Source organism: Odontomachus brunneus, unplaced genomic scaffold (genome assembly GCF_010583005.1).
Source record: "Odontomachus brunneus isolate Ranch 3 - 2012 unplaced genomic scaffold, Obru_v1 Obru_scaffold_171, whole genome shotgun sequence".
NCBI lineage: Eukaryota > Metazoa > Arthropoda > Insecta > Hymenoptera > Formicidae > Odontomachus > Odontomachus brunneus.
In genome coordinates this window covers 579,371-598,933 of record NW_022639621.1, presented here as the reverse complement: position 1 = coordinate 598,933, position 19,563 = coordinate 579,371, and the positions used below count along the sequence as shown (strand labels likewise).

Here is a 19,563-nt window from a genome sequence, read left to right as displayed (position 1 = left end):
GTAGATACTCGTAGACATGCGGACAGTTCGCGATTCGTAAAGTCATAGACATGTAATGCAGATAACGATGCTGAAGCGAAGTAGAGGAGAGCGGAGCTAGATGCCCCATATTTCAAAATTTCGAAGTTACAACTTCTCAGACAAGTGATAGTTGTAACTGATTGTACAAACACGACAGAGACAACCTTCTTCTGCGTGTTAATGCCCGCTACAACTGTATTAACCATATATTTTATTTTGTAATAATCGAAATACAAATATGGCTGGCTTGTTCTAATACCCGTTTCAGTTGCCCAATAGCGCAGGGTAAAAGAGGACCACATATAAAATATGTATCCTGATTAGCAGTTCCGGAGCGGTCTGCACCCTCCTACCGGTCTTGAATTATGGGCCAACTTTACTTCGCCCGTTCATATACACAATTTCAATCATTTTATGAATGAAAATTACTTTTATTATCCGAAACAGTGCATCAGCAAAAAACTTTATTATAACTAGACACGCTTAACTTTATTTACTCATGATGAAGAATATTAATGCAAAATTCCGAGAGGCTCAAAAATTTACATTGCTACTACTAAATTAATTTTCTTCTATTTTTTAACTGTAATATTACTCCGATTTTAATGAAACTCGGGGAGTGAAGTGTCTGTGTTCTAAAAGGACTATTTCGCGATTTTGTATCCACTGTTCCTCTCAAGATAAATACTGAAAAAAGCACATGAGCAATATACTCCTGCCATTTAAGACCATCTAAACCTGGTCTTCCCTCATCATAGACGAAAAAACGGCGATTTCTTGACTGACGAATAATTTGTTTTCATCGAATACAATATATTCAAATCTTACACAAAATTACAGCCATTCTTTCTGATTTAATATTCCAAAATTTCCGCGACTTAAGAGACGCGGACATTGGCTCTTCTCCTCTCAGGGTACGCAAATAAATATTCCTCCATGGACTGTGTCGGATAAGGATGGCTTAGCGTGGCGGGCCGATATGTAAGTGCATGTTGCACGCAGGGGGGCATATCCGAATGCTGCAGCTTGAAAGCTGAGTAAAGGATGGGCTCGAGGTCGTGAATGGCTTCGTGAAAAGCAGCGGCGTAAGAGGAGTAACGGGTTACATTTCTGAAAGCTCGCTGTACAGATCCCATTACCATAGCGACCGTCGCCACAGCATTACCGTCCTATGTACGGGATGTTTAGAACGTTACAACGATAAATCGTTCGGCTCACGCCGAATGTGGAACTTCTCTAACGTGTCATAAATACGTCGACCCCAATTCACGTCGAAATCCTTTGCCGCAATGTGTTAATGAGCTCCTCCGAATTGATCTCGGTCAGCTTCGAACTTGACTCGATAATGAGCGCGAGTTAAGCGGAAACGACCGGTTGACGAATAGCGAAAGCTTCGATTAAATGGCCGCTTAACCGGTGGCGACGCGAAAAACCGGTTTACAGACCCTAATCATCCAGTGCGTCTTTCCCGAACTGACGATCGCGCTCGCGCTGAAGACAATACACAGAAAAGAAAGAATTGTTTTGAAAATATCTTTATTCTTGGTATATAAATCTTAAAGTGTGATTACATTACATTAAACGAACATTAAACAAAGATGAGTCACTTGCATATGACTCAACGAAGAAAAATATATTCTTATTAGAATCAACAACTTATCAGAAATAACATTCATGAGTGAAAAAACCCAAAATATTGAATTCAAAATGTGATATTTTTAAGTGTCGGAAGAGGATATCATTATCATCAAGATAATTATATTATACTTCTTATGAGATTATTATAATATTATAAAATATTAATATAATATACTTATAATAATAATATAATATAATAATAATATAATATATTCATAATACTATAAAAATATAATAATATTTTAAAAAATTATAGTATTGAGAAATTCAATACTTTAAAATTCTTTTAACAAAATTATATATTGCGTTACTTGTATACGAAACAATGATTGTTTATTTGAGTATACTGATTTTAAGTCATGCTGATGACAATTATTTATCTTGTTACTTTACTCTACTTATTAATAATCAGCAGATAATTTTTGTAATCCTTGATCCGCGCAAACCAGTCGCTGACCATCGATGATGGAGGCTCACTTACATTTATAATTCGATTAATTGCGATTTGATAACGGCGAGATACGACAACTCGTATATCGTCGCTCCACGAACCGTGATATATAAGGATTACACATTACGACGACATTCGTCGAGATCGCATTTGTCGCGGCTGCAGGACGTACGCATGTCAGCGTGCTCGGCAAATCGAAACACGAGGGGGTCATTCAGGGTGAGACGAATCGTCCAGAGACTGCGCGAATCGCTCTGGAATTGTTGCCAGTTCCGAGAAAATTATGCGTCCTTTCGTTCTCGTCATCGCGTGCGATGACGTATATGCTGACAAAGAAGGAATCAGGTAAAAAGAGCCAAGTTTCACGGTTACGCAAATTTTGTTGCACAAACTGCGATCGAGTCGAATTGAATAAAAATTGGGTCAAATCGACGATCTGACGTAGGAACTTTGTCAACAATTAAGTTAACGAAACATACTATAGTATAAATGTTCATTCAACTACTAAAAGGTTAATCTAGATTATATCATAAGAGTAATTCTATGAAAGAATAAGTAAATTAGAAGACAAATAAATATGTTGGGTCAGTTTTGTAATCGCAACATTGAATTAAATTTTGAGTTTGTTTTATGTAAAAAGAAATCAGAGGAGCATCACAAAAATTTCGCTGAAAATAATGGAACATATATAACCCTGAAATTGTGAGTTTTGTTTAATTCAATTTTATCTAGACGCATAATGAGAGTAATTATGTGGTAGAATAAGAGAGTACATAAATTGGAAGACAAATAATATATTGGGTCAGTTTTATTAATCGCCTCATTAAAAGCTTAAATTATTTCGATTGGTCTATTTTTATATAGTACATATTTCCTGCATCTTAAATAAAACCATGTAATTATTGTCATAGAGAAAACGGAACAAAAACGTAAAAAGATTGTAAAAATAGCATATGCACGTAAATTACGTGAAACACTCAAATTAGTAGGCAATTAATACGTTGCAGAAACATTAATCAATTTTAAACCGACAATTAATTTTATTTTTATAGCTTGTATTACTTGACTTCTTGATTAGGCTATGATATATTTTCATCGAAATGACTCAAATTATCTTTAAACCCAGTCTTCTCGACTATCTAAATAGTTTTTAACTTCTTATCTATTCTTCTCATTTTCTGGAAATTATTTAAGCGACTGTGCTTGTGAAGTCACTACCTCGTCGAAAACACAAGTTTAAATTTAGCTTGTCTCGCAAGCAACATTGGAGAAAAAGGTTTTCCTCAACAGACACAAATTAATGAAAAATCGGACGTGTTTTCTATTTGCTTCATTTGCTAATCTTAGCTCTAGACTACCGTATTTGTGTTATACCAAAGTGTACGAGTGTCATTGAACTCTATTGCCCAATTGACTCTTTTTGTGCAAGTGAATCATATTATGCAATCATATTGCATTTGTGTCCACCAACTGCATTCGAACGTTAATTTTTATGGAGGACTAAAGTAAATTTAGTGTGACCTGAAGTGAATTTACCTGTGACTGTGTATTTTTCTAATATGCTTCTGGTTATTCACATAACTATAATAACAATATGAGTCAGTCTTTCTGGTTCAAATGTAATTGATATCTAATGCGTCATCATGCCTTTTGTGAAACTGAATTCATTGTATCATATATCGAGATAGAAATGGTGGGTGATTTTCTTCTGACATTTCTATCGATATACAATTCTCTATTGTAAGTGCCAATGCAATTTGCATCAACGCGGATGTTTTAACATCTCAGACTTCTCCATTTGCTTAGTAATACCGAGCCGTGATGATGGATACCGAACCGTCGCAGTCATCTTCTTCAAAAATGCTCTCACTAGATCTTGCACAAACTAAAAGCATTTTGGCCAAAACTGTGTGCAGGATCTGTGTAATTATGGCTAAAATGGATATAATGAAAACTAAAATAAACTCTACTAATCCCGTTGTATCAAAGATCGATGCCACGGATATAAAGAAGTCTTTATCTGAGATAGACGTTATCCGCTCCGTTGTCAGTCGACTCTCTATTGTCTACAAACTTCTAATTAAACGTCGAGAATTTTCAACAACGCTATCTACTGCTGCAAACCGTTGCTACGCCTCGCAGAGCGCTCTGTCTCTTGCAGGTGCGTTTGATGATCAGGTGGATGTATTGAGAACTAAAATGAACATCGAATCCGTTTTGTGTCAGATATTGATGCCGTGGATATGAAGAAGACTTTATTTGAGCTGGACAATATCTATTCTACTATCAATCAACTTTCTACTGCCTGCAACCTTCTAGTTGAGCTTCGGGAGATATTAATAGTATTATTTGCTGCTGAGGACCACTGCCGCGCTTTGCAGATTTCTCTACTTTCCGCGAATGCATTTAATCGTGCCAAGCGAGATTTGGTGGCTATTGAGAATTCTATGTAAGATGATGAACTTATGTTAGGAGTGCGTAACATATATTATATTCCCTTCGTGAGATTTTTTCTGGCATACTCTCGCTGGATAACGTGACCGACATTAAAAGATTAGAAAATGAGAACTCATCTTTGCATCCTCTTGTTGCAATTTCCTCAATTTAAAAGAGGCTTTGATGTTTCGTGACATTCGAGTTCAAAGTTTCAGGATTTTTTTTTTTAGAAAGGACTAACCACCGTAGACCTCATTATCTGATTCGCTTTTACTTGATCAATGTCTTGCTAAGAACATATATAAAACTGATAACCACAATATTATTCTCTCTATTAATCGTTATTTAAAACTTGTTCCATGTGAAATACTGAGATTTGAATTTAGAGTCAGATTTGAGTTTTTTTTATTTTGAATCATGATATATGCAGCGTTAGATTTATAATCGTGATTTAATGAACTCTCATTTAACTCTGAATTCAAATCTGAATATTTCACTTGAAACTCGAGTTTCAAATAATAACTATTAATCTAAGTCATTTTTCTCACACTCTCTAACTAATTTTCCTACTATTCGAATTACGAATAATTGCGCGTCATTCATAGTCTTAGTGTTGCTGTTGTCAAATTTAGAAATATCTGAGACCTAATATTGGGTCTGAAATCCAATCTTATTGTATATATACAAATCTATCGATTGTAAGGCCAAGTAAGCGTATACATGTTTCTCTAATTAGAAATTTCTGCGAGATAATAATAAATAACAACGATAATAATAAATTTACCGACTAGACTGACCGTGCGGAGTAGATTCGCAAAATAATGTAAGATAATTCGCTGCACATTGTCCACTAAGCTAGTTTCTCTTTTCTTGATTGTTCAGCCATGAGGGGATGAGCACTGGAGCAGGAGATGGAGGTGGAGGCGGTGTCGGAGGTGTCCAGAGCAGCGGCGGTGGTAGGAACACGCCGCCGCATGGTTCACCCACCCCCATGGACAAGGCGACCTTAAAGGTTCATCTTCCCAACGGTAAGTTATTCTGCTACGAAATAGTCAAGGAACTTTTTACACGCTTAAAACACGTCGGATGAGATTGAGAAGCTGCATAGCGTGACCTGCTTGCTTCTTAGCGTTTCAGAGAGCAACGTGACGACGCTCATTAATCATTATCCGTGCTATTTCTTGTCTATATTTACAACATATTTTTCTTGGCACGTTTTTGCAATTTATTCGGCTTTGCGCGTCGTTTCGACGACATAATAAAATTTGGAAAATTAAATTAAACTGAAATTGAATTATGTAAAATTTGCATGTATATTTTGTTTCATATAATTAGTTTCTTTTAAGATGTTTCATGATCTTCGTTGTGTATTAATAGATAAAAATAGAAGTAATCTCACTATATTTTTAGTTTTGTCCTCATAGTTATTCTAAATTATTCTAAATATTTTCATAGTTATTCTAAATATTTTCATAGTTATTCTAAACATGCAAATTAATATAGTAATAGTATAGTAAATATAGTAATATAGCAAATAACAAAATTAACATAATTGTATAATTTTTTAAATTATAGTCATTATACCTATGTATTTGTACACCCATATTTTATAGTTGTCACGATTTAATAAGCTTTTTATGTAGTAAGATGTCATTTGATTTCGTGTGTCGTAATTTAGGTGGCTTCAACGTCGTCAAATTCGGCGATGCGATCGACGTTCGAGGTATCATCTCTCTAGTCACCAGTCGACTCGCTGTTGGTGCCAGACACTACCGGAATCTGTACGCGATGAGGCTTCACCATCCCGGATCCGGAGAGAGTTATTGGTTGCATCAGGACACAACAATGTATCAGGTATGTAACAGCTCGACTCGCGAGCTACGTAATCGTACTCGGCGTACTCGATGTTTTCCGCAATTCTCATGTGCGCGTTAAATTCAGGTGCAGGAAAAATACGAGCGAAAGCATCCGCACTGCGAGTGGAGGTACGAGCTCCGAGTGCGTTACTTGCCTCAAAATCTAAACGATCTTTACGAGAAGGACAAAGTCACGTTTTATTACTACTACGATCAGGTACGATAAGCCATCGATCAGAGATTCAATAGCCGCATCTAATGCAAGCATGCTCAACTTTCTCGGATAATTACGATATAATAAATTTCATCGCGCGCCTTTCTTTTCTTTCGCAGGTGCGAAACGACTATCTGTGCGCGAATCACGCCGCTTTGGATCAAGACGTCGCGGTTCAACTGTGCTGCCTGGAGATTCGCTATTTCTTCAAGGACATGCCGCAAATTGCACTGGACAAGAAGAGCAATCTGGAATACCTGGAGCGTGAGGTAGAGTAGCCAGAGTTTGTGCTGAACAGCAATCTGCACGTCTGCTGAGAAAAAGACACTTCAAAATTTATCTGTAGGATAAAATTTATTTCTATGAAATGAAACTTCATTTCTGTGGATAAATTTTATATCCCACAAATAAGTTTTCAAGTATTTTTTTCTCAGTGTAGTTCTTTCGTTACAATACACTGAGAAGAAAATATTTGAACATTTATTTGTGGGATATAAATTTATTTCTCTGTAAAATAAAATTTATTTTTCTGTAGATAAACTTTATATCCCACAAATAGATTTTAAAGTATTTTTTTTCAATGTATACGCGAGTGGGATAATGAGGTGGAATGACCTGTGTTAGAAGAGAGAATGTATTTTTTCCCTGCAGGTCGGCCTGCATAAATTCTTACCGCGTTCCGTGCTGAACGGGATGAAGCCGAAAGCGCTCCGAAAATTGATACAGCAGCACTTCAAGAAAGTCGCGGCGCTGTCCGAGCTGGAATGCATGTTCAAATTCTTCGACTTGCTACGAGCGCATTACCGATTCGATCAGGAAAGGTTCATATGCGCCTTAGGGGTAAGCGATAATATATGCGAATCTATTCAGTGTGTATATGTGTGTGCGTGTGTTTCTTTGGATAGTCCGGACGATGAATGTGAAAAATAGACGTTTATACACGGAATTTATATTCGCTTCTCTCGCTATTTATTATACTCGATGTCCCACTTATAACTTCAGTCCTGTAAACTTCCAGTCAAGCTGGTCAATACCCGTGGAACTAGTCATCGGACCGGACCTAGGCATATCTTACATGGCTCATCGAGGTGGGACAGTGGTACGTTCACTAATCACATATGTGTGTCTTCTTCGTGCCGATCCTTACGACCGCACAGTTTCTTGGAACGGAACCTCTTGTTGCAGCCTACTAGAATGGCGGAATTCACGCAAATACAATCTATCCAAACGTTAGTCTCGGACTGTAAGGAGCACGCGAAGGCCTGTATTAAATTGAGAGTCGCGGGAGCCGCGGAGACTCTCAGCATTACTTGTTCCAGTCTGGATCAAGCGGAGAGTCTTGCGGATCTGATTGACGGATATTGCAGACTGGTCACCGACAGCAACACTTCGTTGTGGAACAGGAAAGGTAAGAAGATATCGCGTGCGTTGTTACTGCGCGAGAAAAAACTTAATGAGTTTCATCTCCGACTTTTTTAAAGTCGCTACAAAGACACCGTCCGTTGCATGAATCATATCTTTGATTCATTCATTATTATTATTTGACTAACACTATCGAAACATATTAAGTTCCTTTATTTTGTACTCGCAAGCTGGGTCGTGGAAGAATTATCCCTGTCCGTGCAAAGGTAAAGAGATGAAGGGCGTCGTTTTGTGTTTAAACATTAATTTATAATATGATTCTAAACAAGTGCTTAGCTGAAATGTGATCTTTCTTATTATAGACGCACAACCGCCAAAATACAGACAAGATGGTGCCAGCAGTCCCGAGAAAAACGCCGGTAAAACTGGAACCATTTTGTCGGAAGATTATGCGGAAATCGTCGACGAGGAAGGAGATTATTCGACACCAGCCAGTAAGTACACCTGTCTTCGTCAAGCGCTTTAAATAGATATCTTACGTAATTTTACACTTTATAAATATTCAGAGGATACTCAGGTTCGTTAATTTTTCTTGCAGCCCGAGATTACGAAATAGTGCGGAATCAGGTGGAACTAGGTGAAATTATAGGAGAGGGTCAATTCGGTAACGTTCACAAGGGTTCGTACAAGGGAAGAGATGGCCAGACTATCGCCGTCGCCGTGAAGACATGCAAGGTCGACGCCACGGCCGACAAGTTTCTCGAGGAAGCTTGTAAGCTAATGATGAAAATAGTTTTCATTAATGCTAAATCGAAATCAAAAGAGATTGCATCGTACGTTAGCTAATTCAGTTACTCAGGCTAAGTAATGCAATTTCAGATATCATGCAGCAGTTCGAGCATCCGCACATCATTAGACTAATCGGAGTCTGTTCTGAGGGGGCGCCAATCTGGCTCGTGATGGAACTTGCTCGACTCGGAGAAATGCGCGCTTATCTGCAGTCCAATAAACACCGTCTGGATCTCGCCACGCTTCTACTATATACCTTTCAATTGAGCACTGCCCTGTCGTATCTCGAAAGCAAGAAATTCGTGCACAGGTATTCACGACGAATGAAATTCGCATGTTAATTTGCGGTCGACTATCGCAGTCTAATATCCGCGACCTCATCGCAGAGATATCGCTGCAAGGAATGTGCTAGTCTCGTCGCATAGTTGCGTCAAGCTGGCGGATTTCGGCCTCAGTAGATGGGTAGAAGATCAGAGTTACTATACCGCCAGCAAATGCAAACTGCCAATTAAGTGGATGGCGCCGGAAAGCATAAATTTCCGAAGATTCACAACTTCATCCGACGTTTGGATGTTTGGTTAGCTGAAATCGATCATATCTCTTAAAAATTGATATCGCTTTATTCTGTCGCGCAAATAATACTTTCGATTGTTATTACAGGCGTGTGTATGTGGGAGATTCTGATGTTAGGCGTAAAACCATTCCAAGGAGTAAAAAATAACGAAGTGATCCGCAAGCTGGAGAATGGAGAAAGGCTCGCGCTTCCTAATCACTGCCCACCGAGATTATATTCCCTGATGTCTCAGTGTTGGAGCTACGAACCCAGCAAGAGACCGACGTTTAAAGAGATCAGGGAAACTTTACAGTGAGTACTCAACAATTCCTTTCGATTACTCCGAGATACTTTTCTTTGAAACTATCCTTTGATATATTACAGTGAGATTTTGCTGGAAGAAAAGCATCAGCAGCAGGAAACAATGCGACGCGAGAACAGAAGAGTACAAGCCATGTCTTGGGGTACGTAGGAAATCGGAGTTTACGATAATGGCGATAATTAGCACTGACGCACGCATGATTCCGACGAACTGATCATATCTATATCAATCACATCTACAAAGCGAATCGCGTCACGCAGGTGCTGACGATGTGCCGCCACCAAAACCCTCCCGGCAGCCGCAGAACACGACGGAACAATCTCAGTTGACTGCCGCGGCGCCGTCCACGTATATCGTGGCGCAGAGTCCCGAGGTTCTCGCGCAACTACTCAAGGATAACCAGGCCAGAGGGGTATGTCCCTCCGTGTACACGACACCCGCGTCCCCCTTCAACACCCTGGCGGTGCAGTTTCAGGACGAGGATCAAGTCCTGACCACCGCCGTCGTCTCCGACCTGCCTTTCTTCGACCCCGCGCTCTCCGAACCGTCCGTCACGCACGACACCCAGTCGGGCGATTCTACCCTGTCCGACACCAACCTAGACTCCCTCGACTCCGCGGACAACGCTCCCCTCATGTCGAGCCTGAGCATTTCAGACACGGCGCAGACGCAGTCGCCCGCCGCCAACCGAAAGCAGCAGAAGGTTAAAGAGATGCAAAACTTGTATGCGGTTAGCTCGAAGGTGGTCGGTAGCGTCACGGGGGACCTGTACTCCCCCGTGCAGAAATTCCCCGCGTCCTCCAGCGCCGTGGCGGCCGCCGGCGGTGCCGTGACCGCGGTCGTCGCGACGGGCAACGCCTGCGGCCCCGAGATATACGGGCCGGTCGCTAGTTTCACCCAGAGCTCGGCTATCGTTGGTAATCTCAGTCAGAGCGCTAGCGTAGGTGGTAATTATGGTGAGAACCCCGGAAACTTTGGTCCCAGTAGTTTGGGCAGTGTTGTCATACCGAGTAGCAATCAGGCGCAGTTCGCGAGCGGCTCGCATGCTCAAAGCCAGCCAGTTGGTTACGGTAACTTCGCGGCTACTAACAACGCTAGTCAGGTATTCGCTGGCGGTCAGTCCACGAGTCAGAATGCGAGTGGCGTGCAACAGAATGTTAGCAGCAGCGGCGCTGTTGGTGGTGTTGGTGTGGGTGGCGGTGGTTGTGTTGTTAGTAGTGGTAGTGGTGGTGGTAGTAGCGGTAGCGGTGGTAGTGGCAATGCCGCTGCTGGCGTGTATCGCAACATTAGCTCGGCGAATGTACCCAATTCCACGTCGAGCGCGGAATGTTTGTACGGCCCGGTCCTGAAGTTCCGCGCGCAGAACGTCCAACCCCAATCAGCCGGCCCGATCGAGTTGAAGCCTGTGAACGCGTCAGCCGGTAATTACGGCCAAACTGGAAGAAGCAGCCTGGTCTACAGTCCCACCCCGGCGCAGAGTCTACAGTCGCAGCCGGCATATCCGCAGAATTACCCACATCAGCAGATCTACTCGAACATCGCCCAACCGGGCCAGCAAGCTATGTATCTGCCACAGATGCAACATGTGCAGAATATCGCGCGGCAGAACGCCGTTCCGCAGGCCGTGTCGTACGCGGTGATACAGCACACGAATCATCAGCAGCAGCAGCCCCAATTGGCCGGCCCCAATCCGATCTACACGGCCCACGCGACGTCCGTGTCGCTGGTTCAAGCGCAAAAGATGCACATGCCGAATTACGCTCAGCAAGTGCCGACTGGAATCGCCGGTCAGCCAGTGACTTGCCAAGTAACCGGCTCCAATCAGCCGGCGAGTCTCCCTATAATGCAGACCTCGATTCAGTCGCATTTCATGACACCGTCTGCCGTGATCTCACAGAACGTTCATCCAATTTCATCCGGCTACATCGTGGACCAACAACAACCGAGCTCACTCGGTCCGATAGATCACACTCAAATGCATGCTAGTGTCGGCAATATATCGCAAATAACGCAGCCTCAGATGGCAAGCGGCGTCGTGAAGGTCGCAAACGTGCCATTAATAGCGACGGGGGTCGCAAAGATCACCACGTTCGTGGCGCAAAAGCAAGACGAGCAGTTGACAAGCTCGACAGACGGCACGCTCTCCGGATCATTGATCTCATCCGCTGTCAGCGACAGCACCATGTCGTCTAGCAGCTCAATGACAGAGGAGGTACAACAAGATCAGGTTTGACCATGCCTCCTAGGAATGTGAACCGAAAAATGTACAATCGCGCCTTTTATATTCGCAACGCCGTATCGTTTTTTGGTTTTACTTTGTTTTTTCTCTCTTTTTTTTTCATCTGGTCTTTTTCTCTAATCTCTCTGATCGGACGTTCCCGCGATACACTGCGTGTCCGTCACTCAAGTCAAGTGTATCCGCTTCTGGTGTATGCGAGTGTTACACGCACCGGCTCACGAACGGACCTCGTCCTCTATCTTTCGTTACGATGCAATGCAATCTCAGGAAGAGACTTTCGTTTTTCACGGAGATCTTGACTTTGTCGTTTAGCAGGCTGACACTTGCATGGAGAATGGATGCCACTATATGAGTTGCCACAGTAATCATTTAATAAGCTGCATGTAGCGAGTACGAATGCACTATACAACGCATCTCTGTTCTGAATTGATTTTGCATCTCAAGGAATATGCATCTCTTTAATTTTTACTGTACATAGGTGTATATACCGTCGAGGAGCAATTGTAATATAAATCATTACCGTCTCCCTAATTTTGTAACAATAGCTCACTCACAAATACGTCGTATAAGAATGAGCTAGACCTATAATACGATGTTGTTTCCGCTGTTTTAGAGGAACGTGCACTCGCAATTGTTCGACAATCTGACTGATAATTTCAACAGTGGCATTGACGACGAGCAGAAGCTGCTGGAGCAACGACTGTTGGAGCAGCAACGGCAGTCCGAAGAGGATAGTCGCTGGCTCGCGAGAGAAGAGGTACGTTCGACAAATCTGCTTGACTACTTAAATTCATCATCAGTCGTTTAAACTCTAGTTTCCTTCTTCTCTTCCTGTAGAAACGCTTGTCGATCGCTACGAGTGGTGATGAAAGTGCTAGTCCCCCGGTTCCACGGTCAGTTACTCAATCACCAAGCCATGAACCGCATTCCGCTAACACTGGCTCTCTCGGTTCGGACAAAGGTTCCGACAAAGTAATCGTAGTAAAGGTAAACTGCCTGCGGAATTTCAACAATATATCTGGTCCGTGTAAATAGCAATTAATTCATCTCTTTTTTCAGAAAATGGAACCCACACCCACTGCAGATTTAGACAGAACCAACGATAAAGTATACGACTGCACGACAAGCGTCGTTCGTGCAGTTATGTCATTATCACAAGGTGAGAAGAAAACGATGACAAGTGACATATAGGAGTTACTTGATTCATGATGATGTTGTTGAGAGAAACTCACATCCCTAATATGTACGGTTATGTAAACAGAATTTATAAATTGCAGGTGTTCAACAGAGCAAGGCTGATCAGTATTTAGAACTAGTACATAGAGTAGGTATCGAATTGAGAGCACTGCTGTCTTCTGTGGATGTTCTTGTAGAAATATTGCCGATATCCGCACATCGCGAGGTTGAGATGGCACATAAAGTATTAAGTAAGGACATGGCGGAGCTCGTGGCCGCCATGAAACTGGCGCAAAACTACAGTACCACTACGTTAGATGCTGAATATCGGAAGTAACTATCTCTCTTTTACAATTATTTATACGTATGTGCATTGTCGTGAAACAGTCTGAGAGTTAATCAAACGTGATTTCTTCTCGCTTCAGGGGAATGCTTTCTGCGGCTCATATCTTAGCAATGGACGCGAAGAATCTCTTAGACGTGATCGATTCCATCCGTATTCGTTATCCGTATGTGGATAGTCAGATTTGCCAGAGGCAGAGCAATGTTGTTAACATGACACGGGAGTCCACGCCCGAGAATCGCATTCGCTCGAGTCAATCCGGCGAGCAATTTCTGAGAAGAAGCCAGTCGAGCGAACGACAAGCGCCGACCTTCCGACAAAGCCAAAGTGGAGACCTGTTGCACAGAATGGGTCAGTCCGTGGACCGATCTTCGCCGGTAAGATAAGCCTCTCGTCGACAACGTCGTTGTTATAACTTCTCGAAACTAATCTGTGTAATTTCCATGTGATGAAGTGAATGCGATTAAAATATGCCTCTTACTATACACAGGGAAGTCAGTCCGATGTCAATTCCGGCAGTAGTCTAGAAAGAAGGCATAACATAGTGACCAACAGCCTCGAGCGTAATTCGACCGCGAGGAGACAGATAGCTACTAATAGTTTAGAAAGAAAAAGACCGTCACTGACATGTAACATGGGGCCTATGAATAATTCCGTAAATCTACCACCGATGGTTCCGGTCACTTGCAACTTAGTGCAGACCGTGAGTCCCGTCATACATCCGAGCCAGTCGGTAACAACGGGCGTCAGTCAACAAGTGTTCGCAGCCAACAGCAAAGCTACAAACGAGACTCCGATAAACGACAGCTAACAACGAGGTGCCTTGAACTGAGGTAAACCACGATATCGCGCGCGCAACATCTTTTCCCATGTGAACGAAGCATTTGTCACTCCTAAACGTACTGATTCCAGGACTACTTCGGATCATTTGCTTAGTATGTATATAAATAGACGGCATCCTACCAAGTTACCCGTGTACACATCTACACGAAACATTTCAACAACGGGAGATCTAGTATTTGTGCTTTTTAGCTCTTTTTAACATTTAAATATGCAGGCAATTTGCATATAAGCGTACTTATAGATAGGACAGTATTCATTAGTTGTAGTAGTAGGCGATTTATCACTAGAGAATTTAAGTCACAGCTATATAATGAAATCACAACTCCAAAGCTTTAGGATTATCGTTACTATTTGTTACATGATAACTACATGTACGAGGTGACGCAAAGATAAATTTTTTCACGCGCAAGTAGATTTACGCGATTTATTGGGTTATCAGAGCTATGACGTTATTGAGAGAGAGAAGGGTCTCAATTTATTTATCATTCGCATTAACGGCACAGAGCTTAAAATTCACGCTTAAAGAGGATCTTTTTTTTAGTTTCGTTTGTGTCATCTCGTAGTCAGTTGGCGATACATATACATACATGCAAACGTATTTTAGAGCGTGCGTATGTGTATATGGTTATAAATATATATTTAAACGAACGCGAATTCTCTCTTCAATCAATATTACGCGAGAATATAATTTCTTGTAGGACGTAATCTTACAATGTTGTTTTTAATACAAGTTCGTAATTTCATAGTCTATTTCCTACATATAGGAGTACTATGGGGAGTGATTATAATGTAAAAAGTGAGGGCGAATGTTATTTCTATTAGATAATTATTTAATGATTCGTACAATTTTGCGACATTTATACGAGATGTTTTGATAAAAGGCAAAAACCATTTTTCAGCGAGTCAGTTCCTACGAGACGATATTTTTAAGAAGTTCCATCTTTACATAAGAATATCATTAATAGCTCATCAGTGCAGTTTGCGACGATATGTGCATATATACGGCGCATTTATGAAATTCACATCCAGATGTTCGAAAGACGAAAGAAAAGATACTCCATTTTACGATTAATCTTTTTTTGTGTTCTTGGGAAAGCTCAGTCTCTCACTCGCAAGGAATGTTCTTCATATCTCAGAATATTATGTTACGTTATATTGACACATTTTGCTTGGAACGTTATAATTGACATGAAGCGAGATTCTCGTAGTTTGTGAATTGTAAATTCGATATATTAAATGGTATGTGGCTTTAAAGATTCATGTGCCAAGGCGTGCTCGCATGCTCGAAAGAATATAACATTTGCTTTGTAAATTTCATTAAGTTAGAACGTGAAGCAGTTCTATCTCAAGAATTCGTAATGAGTATTTATAATTATTGATGGCATCTTTCTATCGAAAGTATGAACCGCTTCTTTAACTTATGTTGTGTGAGAGAGAGAGAGCGTATATTATATAAATGATATTTATTATGCTATATTTGAGAGAGAAACGATATGTTAGCGATCGAGCCAATCCCAATTTAACTGATGCATTTTGTAAAGTAATGACACGTATACTATGTATACACATTTTCTATAGCAGTCTTATCACTTTGGTTTCATATACCGAATTATATTACTTACTATTACGAGTATTTCTTTCAGGTTTATAAAAGACATTATTCTACAAGTCATATATAAATTTGGTTCCCAAATTTTTTTATAAAGATATTTATTTATATAGACAGATCTTTGTGTGTGTGTGTGTACTTTCCCTCAAGTTTTCCACAGCATTATTCATAAACGAAACGATTTTATTTTTACTTTGTATCATATATTGAGGTAAATTTTATTATTTGACACGTAATAGCTCATAATGAGATTACATCCAATTTAGGAATGGCCCAGGAATCATTCAATTCACTGTATTTCCAAGAAATATGTTATATTCAATTATATAACTATTGATAATGTCAAGTGCATTAACGAAAAATTTTACTTGAGCAATAGCGAGATGCTTCTATGATAAAACGGCAATTTCATAGTCAATGGAATGACATAATTGTTGGCCATTGAAATTAATAATTATTCTCTAATATATAACATTATGGTCTTTTAAGCGGTGAGATAACAACAATGTACCACCGATAATGTCGCTGTTATGTCGGTTAAGCAAGAGATGATAAAAATAAATCATATGTAATCTCATTTCTCATCTTAAAAATATTTATAAATTGTGTAAATGTAACTATGTATCATGATCACGAGCAAAATAAACTGCGCATATGATTTCAACATTTTTTAGGTGTTGCTACAAATCCTATTATCCTGACATTAATATAAGTAATAAATAATACACACATGTATCGGAGATACATATCTATCTCTAAAATGTGTATCTATTAAAACATTCAACTGCGTATAAAACGTACAAAAAAATATTGTTAAAGTAGAAATTACTTGCCGTGTTTCGAGCTGTAATACTTTATCCCGTTTTTAGTGGAACATCTGGCGTATTTCGTTAGGAGTGCATTGGCATTCATTGTGCCTCTTGTGAAACGCCTAAAAGATGGCATAAGTTTATGATTACATAAAATACAAAACGAAGGTGTCATTTCCTACATACATGATATAAGGTGTTATTTCTTCGGGAGTCCATTTAGCCTTAATTTTAAAGAGTTCGTTAAGTCTGTCGTGAATGTTGTTCGGTAAATCCGTTTCCGGACAAGATACAACTTCCTTCTGCATCTTCGAGGTGTTGTATATTACAAGAGCCAACCCACATAAATATTCTTCTTTCGGCTGCATTTCTAAATAGCACAAATTAAAAATTACAAGTGTAGTATAAAGAAATATTTTTTTCTAAAATAAATTTAAAAGTTCATAAAGGTACACACTTTCGGGAGACCCATTTTTCCATATCTCCATAAATTCTTTGTACTCAGTCACGGGAGAAGCAGCCAAAAGAAACTTTGCTATCATGGCGCAACATTTCCCTTCATCGTATCTATAATATTACGCGTTTAAGAAATGTAAATCATTATTCTTAGCTAGCTTCTCCTTAAATACTATAAAATGTCTCATTAACATACATACTTGTACAATGAACTACCGTCAGTTTTCGTTTTTGTACTTGGACCTGTATATTTTTTAAATATTACGTTAAATACTGGCTCATAAATAAGTTCCTTCAAACATTCGTAAGTATTCTCCTTATCTACTTCATCAAGCTCCCAAGATTGTTCTACAAAATAATCCAACATCAAATTCACACTTCTTCCTTCCACATCGAGCGACACGAGACGCAAATATCCTGAAAAGGGCAAAGTTTTAAGTTAAACAACATTATTCATATTAAAAGAATTTAATATAAAAATAAATACAACTCATAAACTGGCATACCATCTATATTAGCTATCAAAAAATCCTCCAAAGCTTGCTTTAACTCATAATCACTAGCTTGTAATTCATTCTGCAATCTTTCCCAAGTGTACAAAGTCCCTTGATCTATGATAGATTCATATTCCAATCCATTAAAGGACGATGGAGTAAGAAGGGTGGACAAATTTGTCAGATTAGGTTTGATTTCCTTTACCTAAAACATACAAATTAGATCTTTGCAATGAGTCTTTGTAATATTATATAATTAAACATTTCATACCAATAAATGTTGTGAATACCTCATAATACGAAGAAAATATCTTCCTTATATCTTTTCTCTCTATAATTCTATCAGTTGTTTCCTGTGTATATGTTGCCTCATTCAACTTCAAGTTTGGTACCAACAACCACGAATTGGATATCTCAGCTTCTTTAATTTCATAAGTCTGATTTTTTGTACATAACATAGCATCATCATGCTTACCGCCACGAAATGACACTCTATTATCATAAAATCATTTGTAATCATTTTACACTGTAGAATGAGAACTGTACTGTTAGTGTATAAAAAAAATCTTAAGTTTCTTCAATAAAACTTGACAATCATGAATATTATCTACAAACAAACAATCATGAGTATTATCTGCAAATAAACATACGTATCTCCTTTATTCAATTCTTCCATTATGTGCTTGTCTACTTCTAATAACATCAAATTATCAATCTTGTGATCTTGTACAGGATATAGACATTGTGTTACAGGATTTAATTCAGATTCTTTGATTGTAGCTAGGTCCAACACCAGACATACATCCTCCTTTGAGCGGATATTCCTTTACAAAAAAAATTGTATTTATATACATACACAATTACATATGAAATATAATGTAATTTTGCAATTAAATGTACGTGTAAATTACTTAAAGTAACTCTTATATAATGCTTGTTTACCTTTCATCAGTAAATTCCATTAACAGGTATTTTCTATTCTTTGTCCACTGTTATTTATTGATGTTTATTATTATTAGATTGTGTGTGCTATTAAGAATTAAAAAATATGCTTTATACGTTGCTAAGTTGAATTACTTTAAAATTTCTTTGATCCACGTTGAGATTTGCTACATAAAAATAAAATGATTTTTAAATTTCTGTTGAGTTGTACTACTTATAAAATAAAGGGTTTGTTTTCTGTTCCTGCACTACTGAACTAGTGGAATAAGTTAAAGTGAGACAAGTATATTTTTTCTCGCTCTAACTTACTACACCAGTTCAGCAATGCTGGAATGAAAAACAAATCTAAAGAATCACGTGTCTTATCACCACCATTCAGCAATCACCACAGATGTCTGATCAGGATTTTCAGGATAAATTAAAAAATGTCTTATAACCCATTTTCGAATTATATCATGTCTTCGAAACAATACAGAAAAAATGATTAACTAAATGCTGTTTATAGCCATCACTTCCTCGTTAAAGAAAGTGGCGGCTCGTAACGGAGACTTTGGAACTAATTTATAGAATAACGGGTTCAATCCACTAGACGCTTTGAAGCGCTATAAAGCATTTGTAGCATCTAGTGGATTGAAACCATTATTTCTGTAAATTAGTTCCAAAGTCTCCGCTACGAGCCGCCACTTTCCTAGGGAAATCAAGGTAGTGATGGCTATAAACAGCATCTAGTAATTTTTCTTTTAGAGGATCATTTATTGCTAAAAGAAAATTCAGAATACGGACCTACTGGACGCGATTAACGATGAGCGATGGGCGATATCCAATGAAAACTTTGCTTCAAATAAAAATGAGAGCTCTCATTGGATATTGTTCGTTATCCATCGCGTTCAATGTGCGAGCCCCATCAGTTTTTAGGTGTGTTCGGGGAGCACTATTAGCGCTATTCAGCGCTACCGTGTCATTCTATCCTAAAGCCAGCGGCATGCTAGATTGCTTGCTGAATGGAATAC

At 39.3% G+C, this 19,563-nt stretch overlaps 2 protein-coding genes across 13 annotated transcripts in view; one reads left to right on the top strand and one right to left on the bottom strand.

Annotated features, from left to right (window-relative positions):
- Positions 1–16,521, top strand: part of LOC116851338 — an 86,094-nt gene extending 69,573 nt beyond the window's left edge. For 6 of the 10 annotated variants that reach the window (XM_032830652.1, XM_032830651.1, XM_032830649.1 and 3 more), the window contains 21 exons: positions 5,429–5,574; positions 6,225–6,400; positions 6,488–6,619; positions 6,736–6,885; positions 7,268–7,456; positions 7,635–7,715; positions 7,802–8,024; positions 8,209–8,244; positions 8,341–8,472; positions 8,577–8,750; positions 8,858–9,077; positions 9,154–9,344; positions 9,428–9,632; positions 9,705–9,784; positions 9,903–11,869; positions 12,495–12,638; positions 12,719–12,868; positions 12,941–13,040; positions 13,159–13,390; positions 13,483–13,777; positions 13,891–16,521. In XM_032830652.1, the coding sequence (XP_032686543.1) occupies positions 5,439–5,574; positions 6,225–6,400; positions 6,488–6,619; positions 6,736–6,885; positions 7,268–7,456; positions 7,635–7,715; positions 7,802–8,024; positions 8,209–8,244; positions 8,341–8,472; positions 8,577–8,750; positions 8,858–9,077; positions 9,154–9,344; positions 9,428–9,632; positions 9,705–9,784; positions 9,903–11,869; positions 12,495–12,638; positions 12,719–12,868; positions 12,941–13,040; positions 13,159–13,390; positions 13,483–13,777; positions 13,891–14,211 (5,334 nt within the window). In that variant the 5' untranslated portion in view covers positions 5,429–5,438 and the 3' untranslated portion in view covers positions 14,212–16,521. Of the gene's footprint in view, positions 1–3,104; positions 4,272–4,336; positions 4,560–5,428; positions 5,575–6,224; positions 6,401–6,487; positions 6,620–6,735; positions 6,886–7,267; positions 7,457–7,634; positions 7,716–7,801; positions 8,025–8,208; positions 8,245–8,340; positions 8,473–8,576; positions 8,751–8,857; positions 9,078–9,153; positions 9,345–9,427; positions 9,633–9,704; positions 9,785–9,902; positions 11,870–12,494; positions 12,639–12,718; positions 12,869–12,940; positions 13,041–13,158; positions 13,391–13,482; positions 13,778–13,890 lie in introns of those variants that run through there. The other 4 variants (XM_032830642.1, XM_032830643.1, XM_032830645.1 and 1 more) reach the window with 4 other exon arrangements.
- On the bottom strand, positions 15,056–19,076 carry LOC116851339 (sister chromatid cohesion protein DCC1). Of its 3 annotated transcripts, none has more exons than XM_032830655.1 (9): positions 18,923–19,076; positions 18,554–18,720; positions 18,262–18,435; positions 17,902–18,103; positions 17,624–17,816; positions 17,318–17,534; positions 17,119–17,228; positions 16,848–17,031; positions 15,056–16,783 (listed from the first exon to the last, which is right to left on the bottom strand). In XM_032830655.1, exons 2-9 carry the CDS (start codon positions 18,571–18,573, stop codon positions 16,678–16,680), a joined length of 1,206 nt encoding a protein of 401 aa, XP_032686546.1. In that variant the 5' UTR covers positions 18,574–18,720; positions 18,923–19,076; the 3' UTR covers positions 15,056–16,677. The 3 variants fall into 3 exon arrangements, with proteins under 3 accessions (XP_032686546.1, XP_032686544.1, XP_032686547.1); XM_032830653.1 differs by having other exon boundaries at positions 18,926–19,076; XM_032830656.1 differs by lacking the exons at positions 18,554–18,720; positions 18,923–19,076 and having other exon boundaries at positions 17,902–18,137; positions 18,262–18,409.
- Between the last annotated feature and the right edge of the window lie 487 nt (positions 19,077–19,563).

Excerpts from the sequence above, each read along its gene's own strand:
- LOC116851339 (XM_032830655.1), bottom strand. The coding sequence starts at position 18,573 with ATGGAATTTACTGATGAAAG. Across the intron at positions 17,535-17,623 it reads TTTGATAGCTAATATAGATG|GATATTTGCGTCTCGTGTCG; the intron begins GTATGCCAGTTT and ends TGCCCTTTTCAG. Across the intron at positions 16,784-16,847 it reads GAAATAACACCTTATATCAT|GCGTTTCACAAGAGGCACAA; the intron begins GTATGTAGGAAA and ends GCCATCTTTTAG.